Source organism: Hyperolius riggenbachi, chromosome 11 (genome assembly GCF_040937935.1).
Source record: "Hyperolius riggenbachi isolate aHypRig1 chromosome 11, aHypRig1.pri, whole genome shotgun sequence".
In the NCBI taxonomy this organism is placed as follows: Eukaryota; Metazoa; Chordata; class Amphibia; order Anura; family Hyperoliidae; genus Hyperolius; species Hyperolius riggenbachi.
Genome location: NC_090656.1, coordinates 90,305,742 through 90,320,841, shown reverse-complemented (window position 1 = coordinate 90,320,841; position 15,100 = coordinate 90,305,742). Strand labels below are relative to the sequence as shown.

The window sequence follows — 15,100 nt, the reverse complement described above, 5'->3', positions numbered from 1 at the left end:
CTATTGCGGCCTTCTTGCCGCAATAGCAGCATAGGGGGTGCTATTGTGGCTGGGAACGCGAAGAATCACTCGCGTTCCCATGCCTATCGGCCGGTGACGGCGTCGTCGCCGGCTGGTCCAGGAGCATCGGAGCGGGGCTGCGAGGGCACCGATCAGCTGCAGGGGGCTGAGGGAAGCCCCTGGTGAGTTAACCTCATTTTTTCTGCCTGACTTAAAGAGACTCCATAACAAAAATTACATCCTGTTTTTTATCATCCTACAAGTTCCAAAAGCTATTCTAATGTGCTCTGGCTTACTGCAGCACGTTTTACTATCACCATCTCTGTAATAAATCAACTTATCTCTCTCTTGTCAGACTTGTCAGCCTGTGTCTGGAAGGCTGCCAAGTTCTTCAGTGCTGTGGTTCTGTAATGCATCTCCCCCCTCCAGGCCCCTCTCTGCACACTGCCTGTGTATTATTTAGATTAGGGCAGCTTCTCTCTTCTCTCTTATCTTTTACAAGCTGGATAAATCCTCCTCTGAGCTGACTGGGCTTTCACATACTGAGGAATTACATATAGGCAGAGCTGTGCACTCTGCAGGAAGAAACAGCCTGACACTTCAGTGGAAGATAGCTGCAGGGGGAAAGAAACACACAAATGATCTCTTGAGATTCAAAAGGAAGGGTGTATACAGCCTGCTTGTGTATGAATGCATTTTCTATGTGTGGACATACTGTACATCAACCTACTTCCTGTTTTGGTGGCCATTTTGTTTGTTTATAAACAAACTTTTTAAAACTGTTTTTAACCACTTTTAATGCAGCGAGGAGTGGCGAAATTGTGACAGAGGGTAATAGGAGATGTCCCCTAACGCACTGGTATGTTTACTTTTGTGCAATTTTAACAATACAGATTCTCTTTAAGTATCCCTTTAAGACCATATCTCTGTAAGATTGATGTATGATGCATATGCCAATATAAACAATGATTTCATAATTTCCTTTCTTTTCTAAATCATAAAACAAATGATCAATAAAATAAAAACTAGAAAGACAGATATAAATTTCCCATGGAAATATGAAATATTGATTTGCTGAGTATTACAGCTCAAGTACATTCTAAATAATACAGGATAACTGGATTACATTATGTTAATGCAAGTTAAGACATTAAGGGCTTGATTCACAAAGCGGTGCTAACCTACTTAGCACGGCTAAAGTCTTTAGACGTGCTAACCAGGGTGCTAAGTAGGTTAGCACCGGATTTCTCAATCAGATCGCGCGCTAAGTACCGCGCGCAAAGTTTTGCACGCGCAAAGTCCTATGCGCGCGCTAAGTCCCATAGGCTTTAATTGGCACTTCGTGCGGAGCGCCCTGCGCTCTGTGCAGTGCGCGCGTAAAGTTTTGCACGCGAAAAGCTCGTTTAGAAGTGCTAAGGGGGTTTTCACAGGTGTGCTAACAGTTAGCACCGTTTTGTGAATCAAGCCCTAAATATGTAATAGATTATTCTATTGAGAATATTTTCATGTAGTAATAAATACTGTATATAAGCATACATTTCAAATACAAATGTGTCCTGTCTACCTGCTGTTATGGTCCAGGGGTTTTGGTGTGCACCACATCTGGCTGTGTTTGTAGCTGGGATGGTCACAGTGTTTTGAAATATAAGCTAATTTACTTTTATCACAGCAGTCTTTCGACTGTGTAACACGCACAAGCCTTCGTTTTACTAGACAGGTGAGTGCCACCACACTCCTGTCTTATTCTCTCTGGTGGGGCACTAGCAGCTGGAGGGGAATTAGAATTAATTGTGGGTGGCCAGTCAGCACCTCCTTTACTTTGGCAGCCTATGGGCTGCTGAGACTGCCCATGTTTACTGGTGTGCTAAGCTGCTACGGTGTGATTTCAGACTGCTCTTGAGTGACAAACTTGTTTGACCTTTTGACCACACTTTTGTATTGCCGTCTGTATCAACTTCGGCTTGCACTGACTATGCTCTTTTCTCATCCCTGCTTTAACCGCCTGACTGCCTGATCTCCTGTATATGAACCCTGGATGGCTCCTAACCCTCAGTACCTATCCCTTGGGTTGTTAGTCATCTGACCTCTTGTGTTTGGCCTAGTCCCTTGACTGTCTCTGTTTGGCTTTTACATGTTTTATTGGTTTCTTTTGCCTAAACTCTTATATCTTACACGATTAAATCAAATTCGAGCTATTGTAAACATTTTTTTAATAAGATACTTACCTAAAAAGAGGGAAGCCGCTGGATGATCCACATGCTTCCCATGTCCTCCATGACCCCACTGCCTCTGGCCAGTACACTATTCTAAATTGCAGCCTTGTTTCCCTTCAGGTATAAGGGCGGCCATCTTACGTGAGCATGAGTAAAGCGGTGTCTGTGCAGCAGCATGAAGCCCATTCTTCTTTTACTCGCTTTTAGTCTCTCTCCCTTAGTATCAGTCTCTCTCCTTCACTCCAGTGAAAAAAATCAAAAAACATTGGTGTCTGCTACAACAGATACAAAACTTTTATTTAACAATGTGTACAACCATAGAAAATCCCCTTATTCCCTTTAAAAAAAAAAGTAACACACAGTCATGTATCAAAAGACATCAGCTGATGACAATTGAAAAAAATCACACAAGCAGCCAATCACCCACTCATTAGCTCATCTCTGAATAAAGCAAGCACAGTTCTGTGAAGTGTTTGAAAGCCGTGCATTAGTTAGTACAGCTACTTGCATCTGTTCCAAATTCCCTGCTAGTCCTGCGCGAAGCAGAATGTTAGTTGGCAGAGTGTAGAAAAAATCAGCTGCATGTGGAAGCACACTATCCAAATAATGGCCTGATCACTAGGGGGTATAAACCTGTGGTCCTCAAGAGGTTAAGAACTTTGCCCTGAATTCACGGAGCTTTATCAAACACTTTATCAAACGTTTGATAATTTACCTCATGGGTAAAATCTCATTTTGAATTCACTAAGGTGTTATATATTTATTGAACGTTTTATCGGTAAAACATTCGATAAATATATAACACCTTAGTGAATTCAAAATTAAGTTTTACCCATGAAGTAAAGTATCAAACTTTTGATAAAGTGTTTGATAAAGCTCCGTGAATTGAGGCCTGTGTCTGAGAATGATCTTAAAGGAAAGAATAACTTTACCCACCCATAAAGAAAAAGATGCTCACCTAAGAAGAGGGAAGGTTCTGGATCCTATAGAGCCTTCCTGATCCGCTCGTTCCATCGCCAGGCCCCCATTAAAATGATCCGACTATAATGTCGGATCTGAGTTTAATGTCACGGCCTGTTCAAATTACCTGCTGGCTGCAACTTCAGCCGTCTCCTTGGAAGGCTTCTTGTGTGTCCAAGTACTTCCGAAGATGAGTGACTGTGCATGTCCGAGTCTTGATTACTTCCTAACCCTTCTGAGGAGACCTGAAGGCTTGCAGGTGGGAGATTTGAACGGGGGCCCAGTGGTGGAACAAGGAGACTGGGAGAGGACTGGGAAGGCTTTATAGGATCCAGAGCCTTTGCTATTCGTAGACGGGTATGTAACATTATTTTTTAGGTGGGTACAGTTATTCTTTATTCTTGCAGGATTTACCAATGCTATTATAAAGTAGTTACAAATTAATGCTGACAAATCTACTCTTCTCATCTGTATACAAACTCCTTGGTGTTATGTACCATTTGGTTAATATATAAAATCTACAAACATTGCCAGTTCTGAAGACATTTGTTAAAATATCAGAGCCACCATTCTATAGGAAAATTATTAAATTACCGTATATTAAGACATGAGTCTTTACAGATGCAAAATTTGTTACAAAACTTGTTAATAAGTTGGTTGAGTAAACAATGATGTATATTTTAATTGCAGCATGTGCTGGGTGACCCAACTATAAAAAGTACTAAGAAGAACTGTCAGCAATGAGAAATGGAGGCGTTGCTCATAGCAGCCATATTTACTCACAGGGGTCGAGTGGGGCGTGGACGGCGTCCACTTACTATTTCCTGAGGGTGGACGCCGTCCACGCTGGCATGTGTGGAGGGAGCAGTGCAGTGGAAGGAGAGCTGTGAGCAGCGGTGGAAAAGGGGGGGCCATCTCCCCCCCTTCCCTCACCTTAGGGTGCTCTCCTTCCCTTGCTCTCCCCTCCAGAAGTAATGTGCGAGCAGCCGGCAGCGGGCGGGACTTGCCTCTCCTCGTTCCGGCGCCGAATCTGCGTGCCGCTGCTCTGGTCTGGACCAGACCAGTCTAGCGGCAGTGGAGTGCTCGCTCCGGAACGAGGAGAGGTAAGTCCCGCTCGCTGCCGGCTGCCCGCACATTAGTTCTGGAGGGGAGAGCAAGGGAAGGAGAGCACCCTAAGGTGAGGGAAGGGGGGGAGATGGCCCCCCTTCTCCACCGCTGCTCACAGCTCTCCGTCTTCTCTGCGCTGCTCCCCTCCTGCTGGGGGGACACCTGGCTACCTATTCTGGGACATATACCCCCTGACTACATATACTGGGCACATATACCCCCTGACTACATATACTGGGCACATATACCCATGGCTACATATACTGGGCACATATACCCCTGGTAACATACAGTGGAGGAAATAATTATTTGACCCCTCACTGATTTTGTAAGTTTGTCCAAATACAAAGAAATGAAAAGTCTCAGAACAGTATCATTTCAATGGTAGGTTTATTTTAACAGTGGCAGATAGCACATCAAATGGAAAATCGAAAAAATAACCCTAAATAAAAGATAGCAACTGATTTGCATTTCATTGAGTGAAATAAGTTTTTGAACCCTCTAACAATAAAAGACTTAATACTTAGTGGAAAAACCCTTGTATGCAAGCACAGAGGTCAAACGTTTCTTGTAACTGATGACCAAGTTTGCACACATTTTAGGAGGAATGTTGGTGCACTCCTCTTTGCAGATCATCTCTAAATCCCTAAGGTTTCGAGGCTGTCTCTGTGCAACTCTGAGCTTGAGCTCCCTCCATAGGTTTTCTATTGGATTAAGGTCCGGAGACTGACTAGGCCACTCCATGACCTTAATGTGCTTCTTCTTGAGCCACTCTATGTTGCCTTTGCTGTATGTTTTGGGTCATTGTCGTGCTGGAACACCCATCCACGACCCATTTTCAGTTTCCTGGCGGAGGGAAGGAGGTTGTCGTTCAGGATTTCACGATACATGGCTCCGTCCATTTTCCTGTTAATGCGATTAAGTTGTCCTGTGCCCTTAGCAGAAAAACACCCCCAAAGCAAAATGTTTCCACCCCCATGCTTGACGGTGGGGACGGTGTTTTGGGGGTCATAGGCAGCATTTTTCTTCCTCCAAACACAGCGAGTTGAGTCAATGCCAAAGAGCTCTATTTTGGTCTCATCAGACCACAGCACCTTCTCCCAGTCACTCACAGAATTATTCAGGTGTTCATTGGCAAACTTCAGACGGGCCTGCACATGTGCCTTCTTGAGCAGGAGGACCTTGCGAGCCCTGCAGGATTTTAATCCATTGCGCTGTAATGTGTTTCCAATGGTTTTCTTGGTGACTGTGGTCCCTGCTAATTTGAGGTCATTCACTAACTCCTCCCGTGTAGTTCTAGGATGCTTTTTCACCTTTCTCAGAACCATTGACACCCCACGAGGTGAGATCTTGCGTGGAGCCCCAGAGCGAGGTCGATTGATGGTCATTTTGTGCTCCTTCCATTTTCGACCAATCGCACCAACAGTTGTCACCTTCTCTCCCAGCTTCTTGCTAATGGTTTTGTAGCCCATTCCAGCCTTGTGCAGGTCTACAATTTTGTCTCTGACATCCTTGGACAGCTCTTTGGTCTTTCCCATGTTGGAGAGTTTGGAGTCTGCCTGATTGATTGATTCTGTGGACAGGTGTCTTTTATACAGGTGACTAGTTAAGACAGGTGTCCTTAATGAGGGTGACTAATTGAGTAGAAGTGTCTAACCACTCTTTGGGAGCCAGAACTCTTAATGGTTGCAGTGTTCTCCCCAGAAATATTTTGTAGCCGGGTGGCACAAAAAAGTAGCCGGGTGGGGAAGTAAGGTCACGCTGGGTGCTGCTGGGTGAGAAAGTAAGAAAACGCTGGAGAGGGAGAGTCACACTAGATGGGGAGATGTCTAGATCATGCTGGGTGCTGGTTTGGGGGAAGGGGAATAACTTGTTTGAGAAACAAAAATCACATTGCGAGCGCTTCCAAAATGCTGTATATGTATGATATTTTCATACAAATTGCAACTGTAGTGTAAATGCTACCACAGGGTAACTTTGTCATAATTATTATTATTATTATTTAGTATTTATATAGCGCCGACATATTACGCAGCGCTGTACAGTGTATATATATATATATCTTGTCACTAACTGTCCCTCAAAGGAGCTCACAATCTAATCCCTACCATTGCCATATGTCTATATTATGTAGTGTAAGTACTGTAGTCTAGGGCCAATTTTTTTTAGAGGGAGCCAATTAACTTATCCGTATGTTTTTGGAATGTGGGAGGAAACCGGAGTGCCCGGAGGAAACCCACGCAGACACGGAGAGAACATACAAACTCTTTGCAGATAGTGCCCTGGCTGGGATGCTGCATTCAACATACCTCTGTTTGCTGACATTCAGTAAAGCTCTGGACATTCCTTGAAAAGCACCCCAGTGTGAAAGGGGCCTTAGTGCCATAGCCCCCATCATCACATATATGACCAGACATCATTAACCACTCCCAGCATGCAATGTATGTGACTCCTGCTGCTGTATAGGAGCAGACGAGTGCTGACTAAAATTACACAGGCAGGTGACAATCATGGTGAGAACTCCAGAGAAGACTGTAAAAACCATGCTACAATGATTTAGTATTCTGGCTAACCTGGATGGCTGTAAATCTTCTGTTCAACCTAAAACTGTAACTGCTGAGAAAAGACAAGTTAAATATGCTGTACTGAAATTTTTGCCATTCATTTGCCCATACTGAAAGCTGGATATCTCAGTGATTTAACTTGAACACTTGGGGGTCAGTTTGTGATGAAGTGCATGAACACAGGAGGCAGCGTGAATGCAGCACCAGGTTCAGGTTACAGAGCCTGTAAACGGCTTGTTATCTGTATTATCAGTAGAAAAAAGGAAATGTGTTGATCGGCCAGTATGTGAGCTTTCTGGACATTGCAGGGAAAGGAGAGCGTCTCTGCACTGTAGTAGCTGGGGGAGATCGGGTGACTCACCAAAAGGAAAGCAATAGAGCTGCACATTCTATTCTGTGGCTGGAGACTGGACTGCAGCTGAAAGCTCCCGCTGTCTGACTCATCTCTGCTCTGTGCTAGGAGCTTTCCCCGCCCCTCCACGCTGTTGATAGGAAGGAGCTGAGGAGGAGGAGGGCGGAGATGTCTCTGCATTACGAGCTGACTAGTGATTCAAAACTCCGTGCAGAGGAATGAATCGAAACTGTGCAGAGGAATGATTCAAAACTCTGTGCAGAGGAATGATTCAAAACTCCGTGCAGAGGAATGAGTCTCTGCTGTAGATTGAGCCTAATCACAGCAGCCGGGCGGGAACAGAGACCCAGGTGGGCGCTCCGCCCGGCTAATAGGCTCTGGGGAGAACACTGGGTTGGTAGGGGTTCAAAAACTTATTTCACTCAATGAAATGCAAATCAGTTGCTATCTTTTATTTAAGGTTATTTTTTCGATTTTCCTTTTGATGCGCTATCTGCCACTGTTAAAATAAACCTACCATTGAAATGATACTGTTCTGAGACTTTTCATTTCTTTGTCATTGGACAAACTTACAAAATCAGTGAGGGGTGAAATAATTATTTCCTCCACTGTATACTGGGCACATATACCCCCTGACTACATATACTGGGCACATATACCCCTGACTACATATACTGGGCACATATACCCCTGGCTACATATACTGGGCACATATACCCCCTGACTACATATACTGGGCACATATACCCCTGGCTACATATACTGGGCACATATACCCCCTGACTACATATACTGGGCACATATACCCCTGCCTACATATACTGGGGACATATACCCCTAACTACATATATACTGGGCACATATACCCCTGACTACATATATACTGGGCACATATACCCCCTGACTACATATACTGGGCACATATACCCCCTGACTACATATACTGGGCACATATACCCATGGCTACATATACTGGGCACATATACCCCCTGACTACATATACTGGGCACATATACCCCTGGCTACATATACTGGACACATATATGCCACATTGTCTATTTTGGGGGAACCACTTCCATATTATCTGTATTTTGGAGGAACTTCTACCAGATTATGTGTCTTTTTGGTGAAATGCTGTCAGATTACATCTATTTTGGGCGGATACACAACGGCAGAGCTCACACTTCCCCGGCAGACCTTTTACATCACTGCTAAGGTCATGTATATTTGGCCCCACCCGTGACCATGCCCACATTATGCTTGACCAAGCCCACTTTTTGGCGCTTTCCGGGTGAGTCCACTCACCACTTTTCCCAAGAATAGACCCCTGTTTACTCCCATGTGTTATTGGTGAAGACTTTACTTTTAATGGTCACAATGAAATATAAAAAAAATTCTTCTTGGTGACCCCGGTGTCTTCTAAGCCAGTATTGCAGAAAGGACACTTGTTCAGTAGACGTTGTTTCCTAAACCAGTGCACTTGCTGCCCCCTGCTGATAGAATAAGAGAATGCAGTGCTACAAATGTTCTGCTTCTGCAGTATGAAGTAAAGCGGCACAAAACAGTTGCTAAAATAGGGATATTGTTTAGATCTCCTTTATGAATTGTTAGTGGTAACTAGTTTTGTTAATAAATCATAAAATAATAATTAATGTTTAGTTTGATAAATGTGTTTCATGAAACAGCAGACCTCATTGTGTTTTAACATTCGGAAAATAGTTTTGCTTCCGTGTTATGACTCCAGAAAAAGCAGGACTGTTGAATGAATGCATTATAACAGCAGGAGGCTCAGAAGAAGATGGTTATACGGTACTTACATTGTACATGATCTACTATCATGGCTCTGAGAGATTGTGCTTCAGTGTTAGGCTACCTCTGTAACAAAAAGAAAAAACAGTAACAGCTTGTTAATTTATGTTATAAATTATTGTTTTATTATTATTATTATGCCATGCTGGTCAGTTCACTTCAGTAGTGTCTGAATCACACTAATAATAATAAGCTTGCCATCAGCAGAATCAGAATACATGATCTATGTGGTTATTCTGGGTCAGTGACTAAAGTATTAAAGGCAGCAGTCACTACAGCATTTTTTTCAGCAATTGCAGACTCCATATTCTGGTTTCATTCAGTGTAAACCTTACAGAAACCTGGGCAAGATAGTCTGCATATTGATGAAAAATATACAGTGGCTTGCAAAAGTATTCGGCCCCCTTGAAGTTTTCCACATTTTGTCACAATACTGCCACAAACATGAATCAATTTTATTGGAATGCCGCGTGAAAGACCAATACAAAGTGGTGTACACATGAGAAGTGGAACGAAAATCATACATGATTCCAAACATTTTTTACAAATCAATAACTGCAAAGTGGGGTGTGCGTAATTATTCAGCCCCCTGAGTCAAAACTTTGTAGAACCACCTTTTGCTGCAATTACAGCTGCCAGTATTTTAGGGTATGTCTCTACCAGCTTTGCACATCTAGAGACTGAAATCCTTGCCCATTCTTCTTTGCAAAACAGCTCCAGCTCAGTCTCAGTTTTCAGATATTGCCACAGATTTTCGATTAGATTTAGATCTGGACTTTGGCTGGGCCATTGTAACACATCGATATGTTTTTTTTTAAACCATTACATTGTTGCCCTGGCTTTATGTTTAGGGTCGTTGTCCTGCTGGAAGGTGAACCTCCGCCCCAGTCTTAAGTCTTTTGCAGTCTCCAAGAGGTTTTCTTCCAAGATTGCCCTGTATTTGGCTCCTTCCATCTTCCCATCAACTCTGACCAGCTTCCCTGTCCCTGCTGAAGAGATGCACTCCCCGAACATGATGCTGCCACCATGCTGCAGGTGTGTTCAGAGTGATGTGCAGTGTTAGTTTTCCACCACACATAGCATTTTGGCCAAAAAGTTTCATTTGGTCTGAATTGACCAGAGCACCTTCTTCCATATGTTTGCTATGTCCCCCACATGGCTTGTGGCAAACTGCAAATGGGACTTCTTATGCTTTTCTGTTAACAATGGCTTTCTTCTTGCCACTCTTCCATAAAGGCCAACTTTGTGCAGTGCACGACTAATAGTTGTCCTATGGATAGATTCCCCCACCTGAGCTGTAGATCTCTGCAGTTCCTCCAGAGTCACCATGGGCCTCTTGACTGCATTTCTGATCAGCGCTCTCTTTGTTCAGCCTGTGAGTTTAGGTGGACGGCCTTGTCTTAGTAGGTTTACAGTTGTGCCATACTCCTTCCATTTCTGAATGATCGCTTGAACAGTGCTCCGTGGGATGTTCAAGGCTTTGTAAATCTTTTTGTAGCCTAAGCCTGCTTTAAATTTCTCAATAACTTTATCCCTGACCTGTCTGGTGTGTTCTTTGGACTTCATGGTGTTGTTGCTCCCAGTATTCTCTTAGACAACCTCTGAGGCCCTCACAGAGCAGCTGTATTTGTACTGATATTAGATTACACACAGGTGCACTCTATTTAGTCATTAGCACTCATCAGGCAATGTCTATAGGCAACTGACTGCACTCAGATCAAAAGGGGGCTGAATAATTACGCACACCCCACTTTGCAGTTATCTATTTGTAAAAAATGTTTGGAATCATGTATAATTTTCATCCACTTGTCACGTGTACACCACTTTGTGTTGGTCTTTCACGTGGAATTCCAATAAAATTGATTCATGTTTGTGGCGGTAATGTGACAAAATGTGGAAAACTTCAAGGGGGCCGAATACTTTTGCAAGTCACTGTACATAGCAATATGTTATGAGTGAAAATCAGTAGATACTGAAATACAGACAATGAAGTAATCTGTAAATGTCTGACTTTTATGGAGTTTGCTTCTCCTCTTCCATATCCTAAGACTCCTTATATAGATTTTAGGGCTGGTTCACACTACTAGCACTTTTCTATGCACCAGTGATTTGAAAAGCACTTGCTAATGTAATGCTATGTGCGTTCTCATTTGATCTATGTGATTTTTTTAAAATCACACATAGTATTACATAAGCAAGCAGTTTTTAAATATATGACACTTAAAAAGCACTCATAGTGTGAACCAGTCCTTAAAGGAACACTATTGATTAACATGTTTGTTTTCAGTTGAGTTAGGAATTGTTTGTGGAGTGCTATTAAAGAGGTTCTGTGGTGGTCTGTAAAAACAAAAAGTGTCACTTACCTGGGGCTTCCAACGGCCTTCTGTAGATATCCTGTCCCGCGCTGTCACTGAAGAATCCTCTGTTCCCCATCGCAGGTTACTGTCAAATTGTTCGTCTAACTAGACGAGTGTCACTGCGGCTGCGTGGCCGCGCTCCCACTCGCGTCTCTGGTAGCTTACTGCGCAGGCGCAGTATGAGAAAACTTCGTACTGCACAGTAAGCTACCGGAGACGGGAGCGAGGACACGCGCAGCCGCAGTGACATTCGTCTAGTTAGACGAATAATTGGACAGTGACCTGTAGTGGGGAACAGAGAATTCTTCAGTGACAGCGCGGGACAGGATATCTACAGGATATCTTCATAAAGTCACTGGTAGGTTAATGTAGTTCCTCTATGTTCAATTTTATCCGTGGCTGCTACTAATAGGTTTACCTCCGTGATGTATATTGTTTTTAAATATAGTTCAGTTTATGCGTGCAGTAGGCTTATGTACTCACGCTCCCAAAGGTTCACGTTCCGTTAGGCGTCAGATGGTAGTTCGGGTTGCGAGTCAGAGCTCCGGCCGGCAGCTCATTGACTCCTATCAGCTCTTCCGCACTACTGACTTGCAGTGTAGTGCTTCCGGGCTGTCAGCTGGTTCACTTCCTGGTGACGTCACTTGCGTCTCACCCTCTTGTGAGCTTGGGGCTCGATTCACAAAGCGCTGCTAACCCAGTTAGAGACTTTAGGCGTGATAACCATTGCACCACGCTGGTGAAAAGACAGTTTAGGTGTGATAGGTTTAGGCATGATAAGTTTAGGCGTGATAAGTTTAGGCATGCTAAGTTTAGATACGTTTAGATCGCGCACAAAGTCCCGCACGCAAAGCAGTGCCATTAAACTCTATGCGAAGTGCACAAGACTTTGCTAGCGAACATCTTTTGATCAGCTGTGCACTGCGGTGCTGACCCAGTTGGTGCTTAAACTTATCACGCCTAAACTTATCACACCTAAACTTATCATGCCTAAACTTATCACACCTAAACTTATCACACCTAAACTTATCATGCCTAAACTGAGTTTAGGCGTGATAAAGGGCTTTTCACCAGCGTGCTAACTGTTAGCACCGCTTTGTGAATCAGGCTCTTGGTTTGATAGTTTTCTTTTAATGCAGCTATTGGCATCTGATCATAACCAATAACAAAACTTAGGTTCACAACTGACTTTGACTTCAGTGGCCTGTATCTCTGGTACTTCTGATTGATGCAAAATATATCATTTTCATTTTTACTCTTTTGAATTATAAAATTGGTGAGGAATGGATATGCTTTCAAAATTTGTGAACCTCTCACAGGTTTCAGATGGCATATATAAAATAATTATTCATACGTTCATTTAATTTGATAGAGACTGTGTATAACACAAGATATAACAATAAATATAAGGGAATAATAACTATATGTACCTTTCCAAACAACTGGGCACAAATAATAAAATGTAATGCAGCAGCATTTCCCTTTAAAGAGGAACTTTAACCAAGGATTCAACTTAATTCCAATCAGTAGCTGATTACCCCTTTCCCACGAAAAATCTTTACCTTTAACCACTTTGCATCCAGACCTTGTTTTCCCCTTATTGACCAGAGCAGTTCTTATGCTTTAGCGGTGTCCCTGTTTAATCACCAATAACTTCACCTGTTCTCGTGCCACTTAAATGATCTATATATTGTTTTTTTCAAGACAAACTAAGCTTTCATTGGGTGGTATTTGGTCCCAAATAAAATGTTCCTCTCTATGCATTTTAATGGGAAAAGTAGGGGGGAGAAAAAAATGCATTATTTCTCATTTTTGACCAATTTCTGTTTAAAAATAAAAAGTGCGATTGACATAAAAATTGTGCCACCAGTTAAAGTCGCCCTAGTATAGATATCCAGATGTGTCCCCAGTATCACCCCCCCCCCCCCCCAGTATAGCCAGATGTGTCCCCAATATCAGCCCCCCCAGCATAGCCAGATGTGTCCTCTGTGCTTGCCACCCCCAGAATAGATTGACAGATGCACCCCCAGAAATAGTGCCCCTCTTTATAGCCAGATGTGTCCCTGGGATCAGGATTACCCCATTATAGCCAGATGTACCCCCAGGATTAGTGCTGCCCCCCATTATAGCCAAATGTGCCCCCAGTATTAAGTTATGGGACCTCCCCCCCCAGGTGCCCAGATGTGCAAAATTTGTAACCCCCCCACCCTCCCCTTTGTTACTAAGATGTCCCCCAGTAACTCTGTATACCCCCTTTGCATATCCCCCCCCTCCCCCAAAAAATCCATAGCCAGATGCCCCCCCCCCCCCCACACCAGGCAGCCCCCTCCGTGCAGAAATAGTTTTTAAAAAATGCACAAGCAAGCAGTCTCACTCACCTTACCTCGGTCCTGCGACTATCCTGAAGCCTGATCCTCCGATCACCGCTCTGCAGTCAGCCGCATATTGCCGGGTCCCGGCTTGATGACGTCAAGGTGACCGAGGTAAGGTGAGTGAGGCTGCTTGCTTGTGCATTTTTTTAACTATTTGTGCGCCAAGGGGGACAGATGAAGGATCGCTGCAGTTCACTACTGCAGTGATCGTTCATGGGAGGGGGGTGGACTAATTGGCCAAAAGGGAACATGTTCCCTTCCACCAATTAGTAATGCAACTGACAGTGCTGGAGGGTGCGCTCTGAAGCGCACCCGACCGTGCACAGCAGGGCTGCAACCAGGTCAGTATATCTAGGTGGCTGTGGCTTGGAGGGTGCCACAGCTGACGTAGATATACTGTAGCAGTGGGGAAAGTGGTTAATCAAATAGATCATGGGGAGAGGGCGGGGTGTCTATGGCTGCTATTGTGGTGAAACCTCTGATTTGCTGTGTGTAATGAATAGCGGAGATGCCGTAGCATGGGAGAGCAGCATGGCGGCTATCTCCGCGTCCCAGCCGGCGGCTGCTGCCGCGCAGCAGCGTGATGCTGCCTTGCCTGGTCCTTCTAGTGCACACAGATGGAGAACTAAGCGCGCGCGCGCCAGGACCTTTATGCTGCTAGAAGAGGAGTCAGCTAATCATGCCGATCAGCTGACTCCAGCTATGCTCCGGATTGGCTGAGTGACTGGTTCGGCGCTGTGGAGCGCTTTTAGTATATATAGAACTCGCTTGTCACTTGCAAGTTGTCTGCTGTTGCGAACATATACGTGTGAGCGCTCAGACCTGAGTCAGATCCCACAGTGTGTTAGAACCACCGGAGCTGGGAATTCACACTGAGTCAGATTCCGTTGATAGCTTTAAAGTACTATTGCTTGCTACTGTTTATGTCTTAGACTAGTTCCCAGGTGTTGAGACCAAGGACCTCACACCTAAGACTAGGAGATTGCTATATTGTCACTATCATCTGTTAGACTAGTTCCCAGGTGTTGAGACCAAGGACCTCACACCTAAGACTAGGATTGATATATATACTGTTACCTGTTATGACCCCTGGCTTTCCTGACTACTCTCCTGTTCTCTGATTCGGTACTTCCGCCCATCTGATTACCTGTTGCCAACTTTGCCTGTACCTGGATACCGAATCAGTCTTCCGCTTCTGTACTTTGTCTGTCCGTGTGTTGCCGACCTGGCTTGTCTGATCTTTCTGGCTGTCACCTAGCCCTTGGGTGATCAGCCTTACTGTATACCTGTGACGCCTGCTCTTCAGGGGGTTATTAGCTGCTATATCAGGTCTATGGTCGCCAGCTCTACTGGAGACCATCGTGTA

General features: G+C 44.2%; 3 protein-coding genes across 3 annotated transcripts in view; 1 reads left to right on the top strand and 2 right to left on the bottom strand.

Annotated features, from left to right (window-relative positions):
- The window catches only part of CCDC73 (coiled-coil domain containing 73), a 537,472-nt gene that overhangs the window by 200,288 nt on the left and 322,084 nt on the right, over positions 1–15,100 (bottom strand). The window lies entirely within an intron of this gene.
- The window catches only part of LOC137538913 (BET1-like protein), a 228,127-nt gene that overhangs the window by 33,260 nt on the left and 179,767 nt on the right, over positions 1–15,100 (top strand). The window lies entirely within an intron of this gene.
- LOC137538907 (glucose-6-phosphate exchanger SLC37A2-like) overlaps positions 1–15,100 on the bottom strand; it is a 95,835-nt gene that overhangs the window by 3,045 nt on the left and 77,690 nt on the right. The window contains exon 18 of the mRNA XM_068261334.1: positions 9,014–9,071. Coding sequence (XP_068117435.1) covers positions 9,032–9,071 — 40 coding nt within the window. The 3' untranslated portion in view covers positions 9,014–9,031. The remainder of the gene's footprint in view (positions 1–9,013; positions 9,072–15,100) is intronic.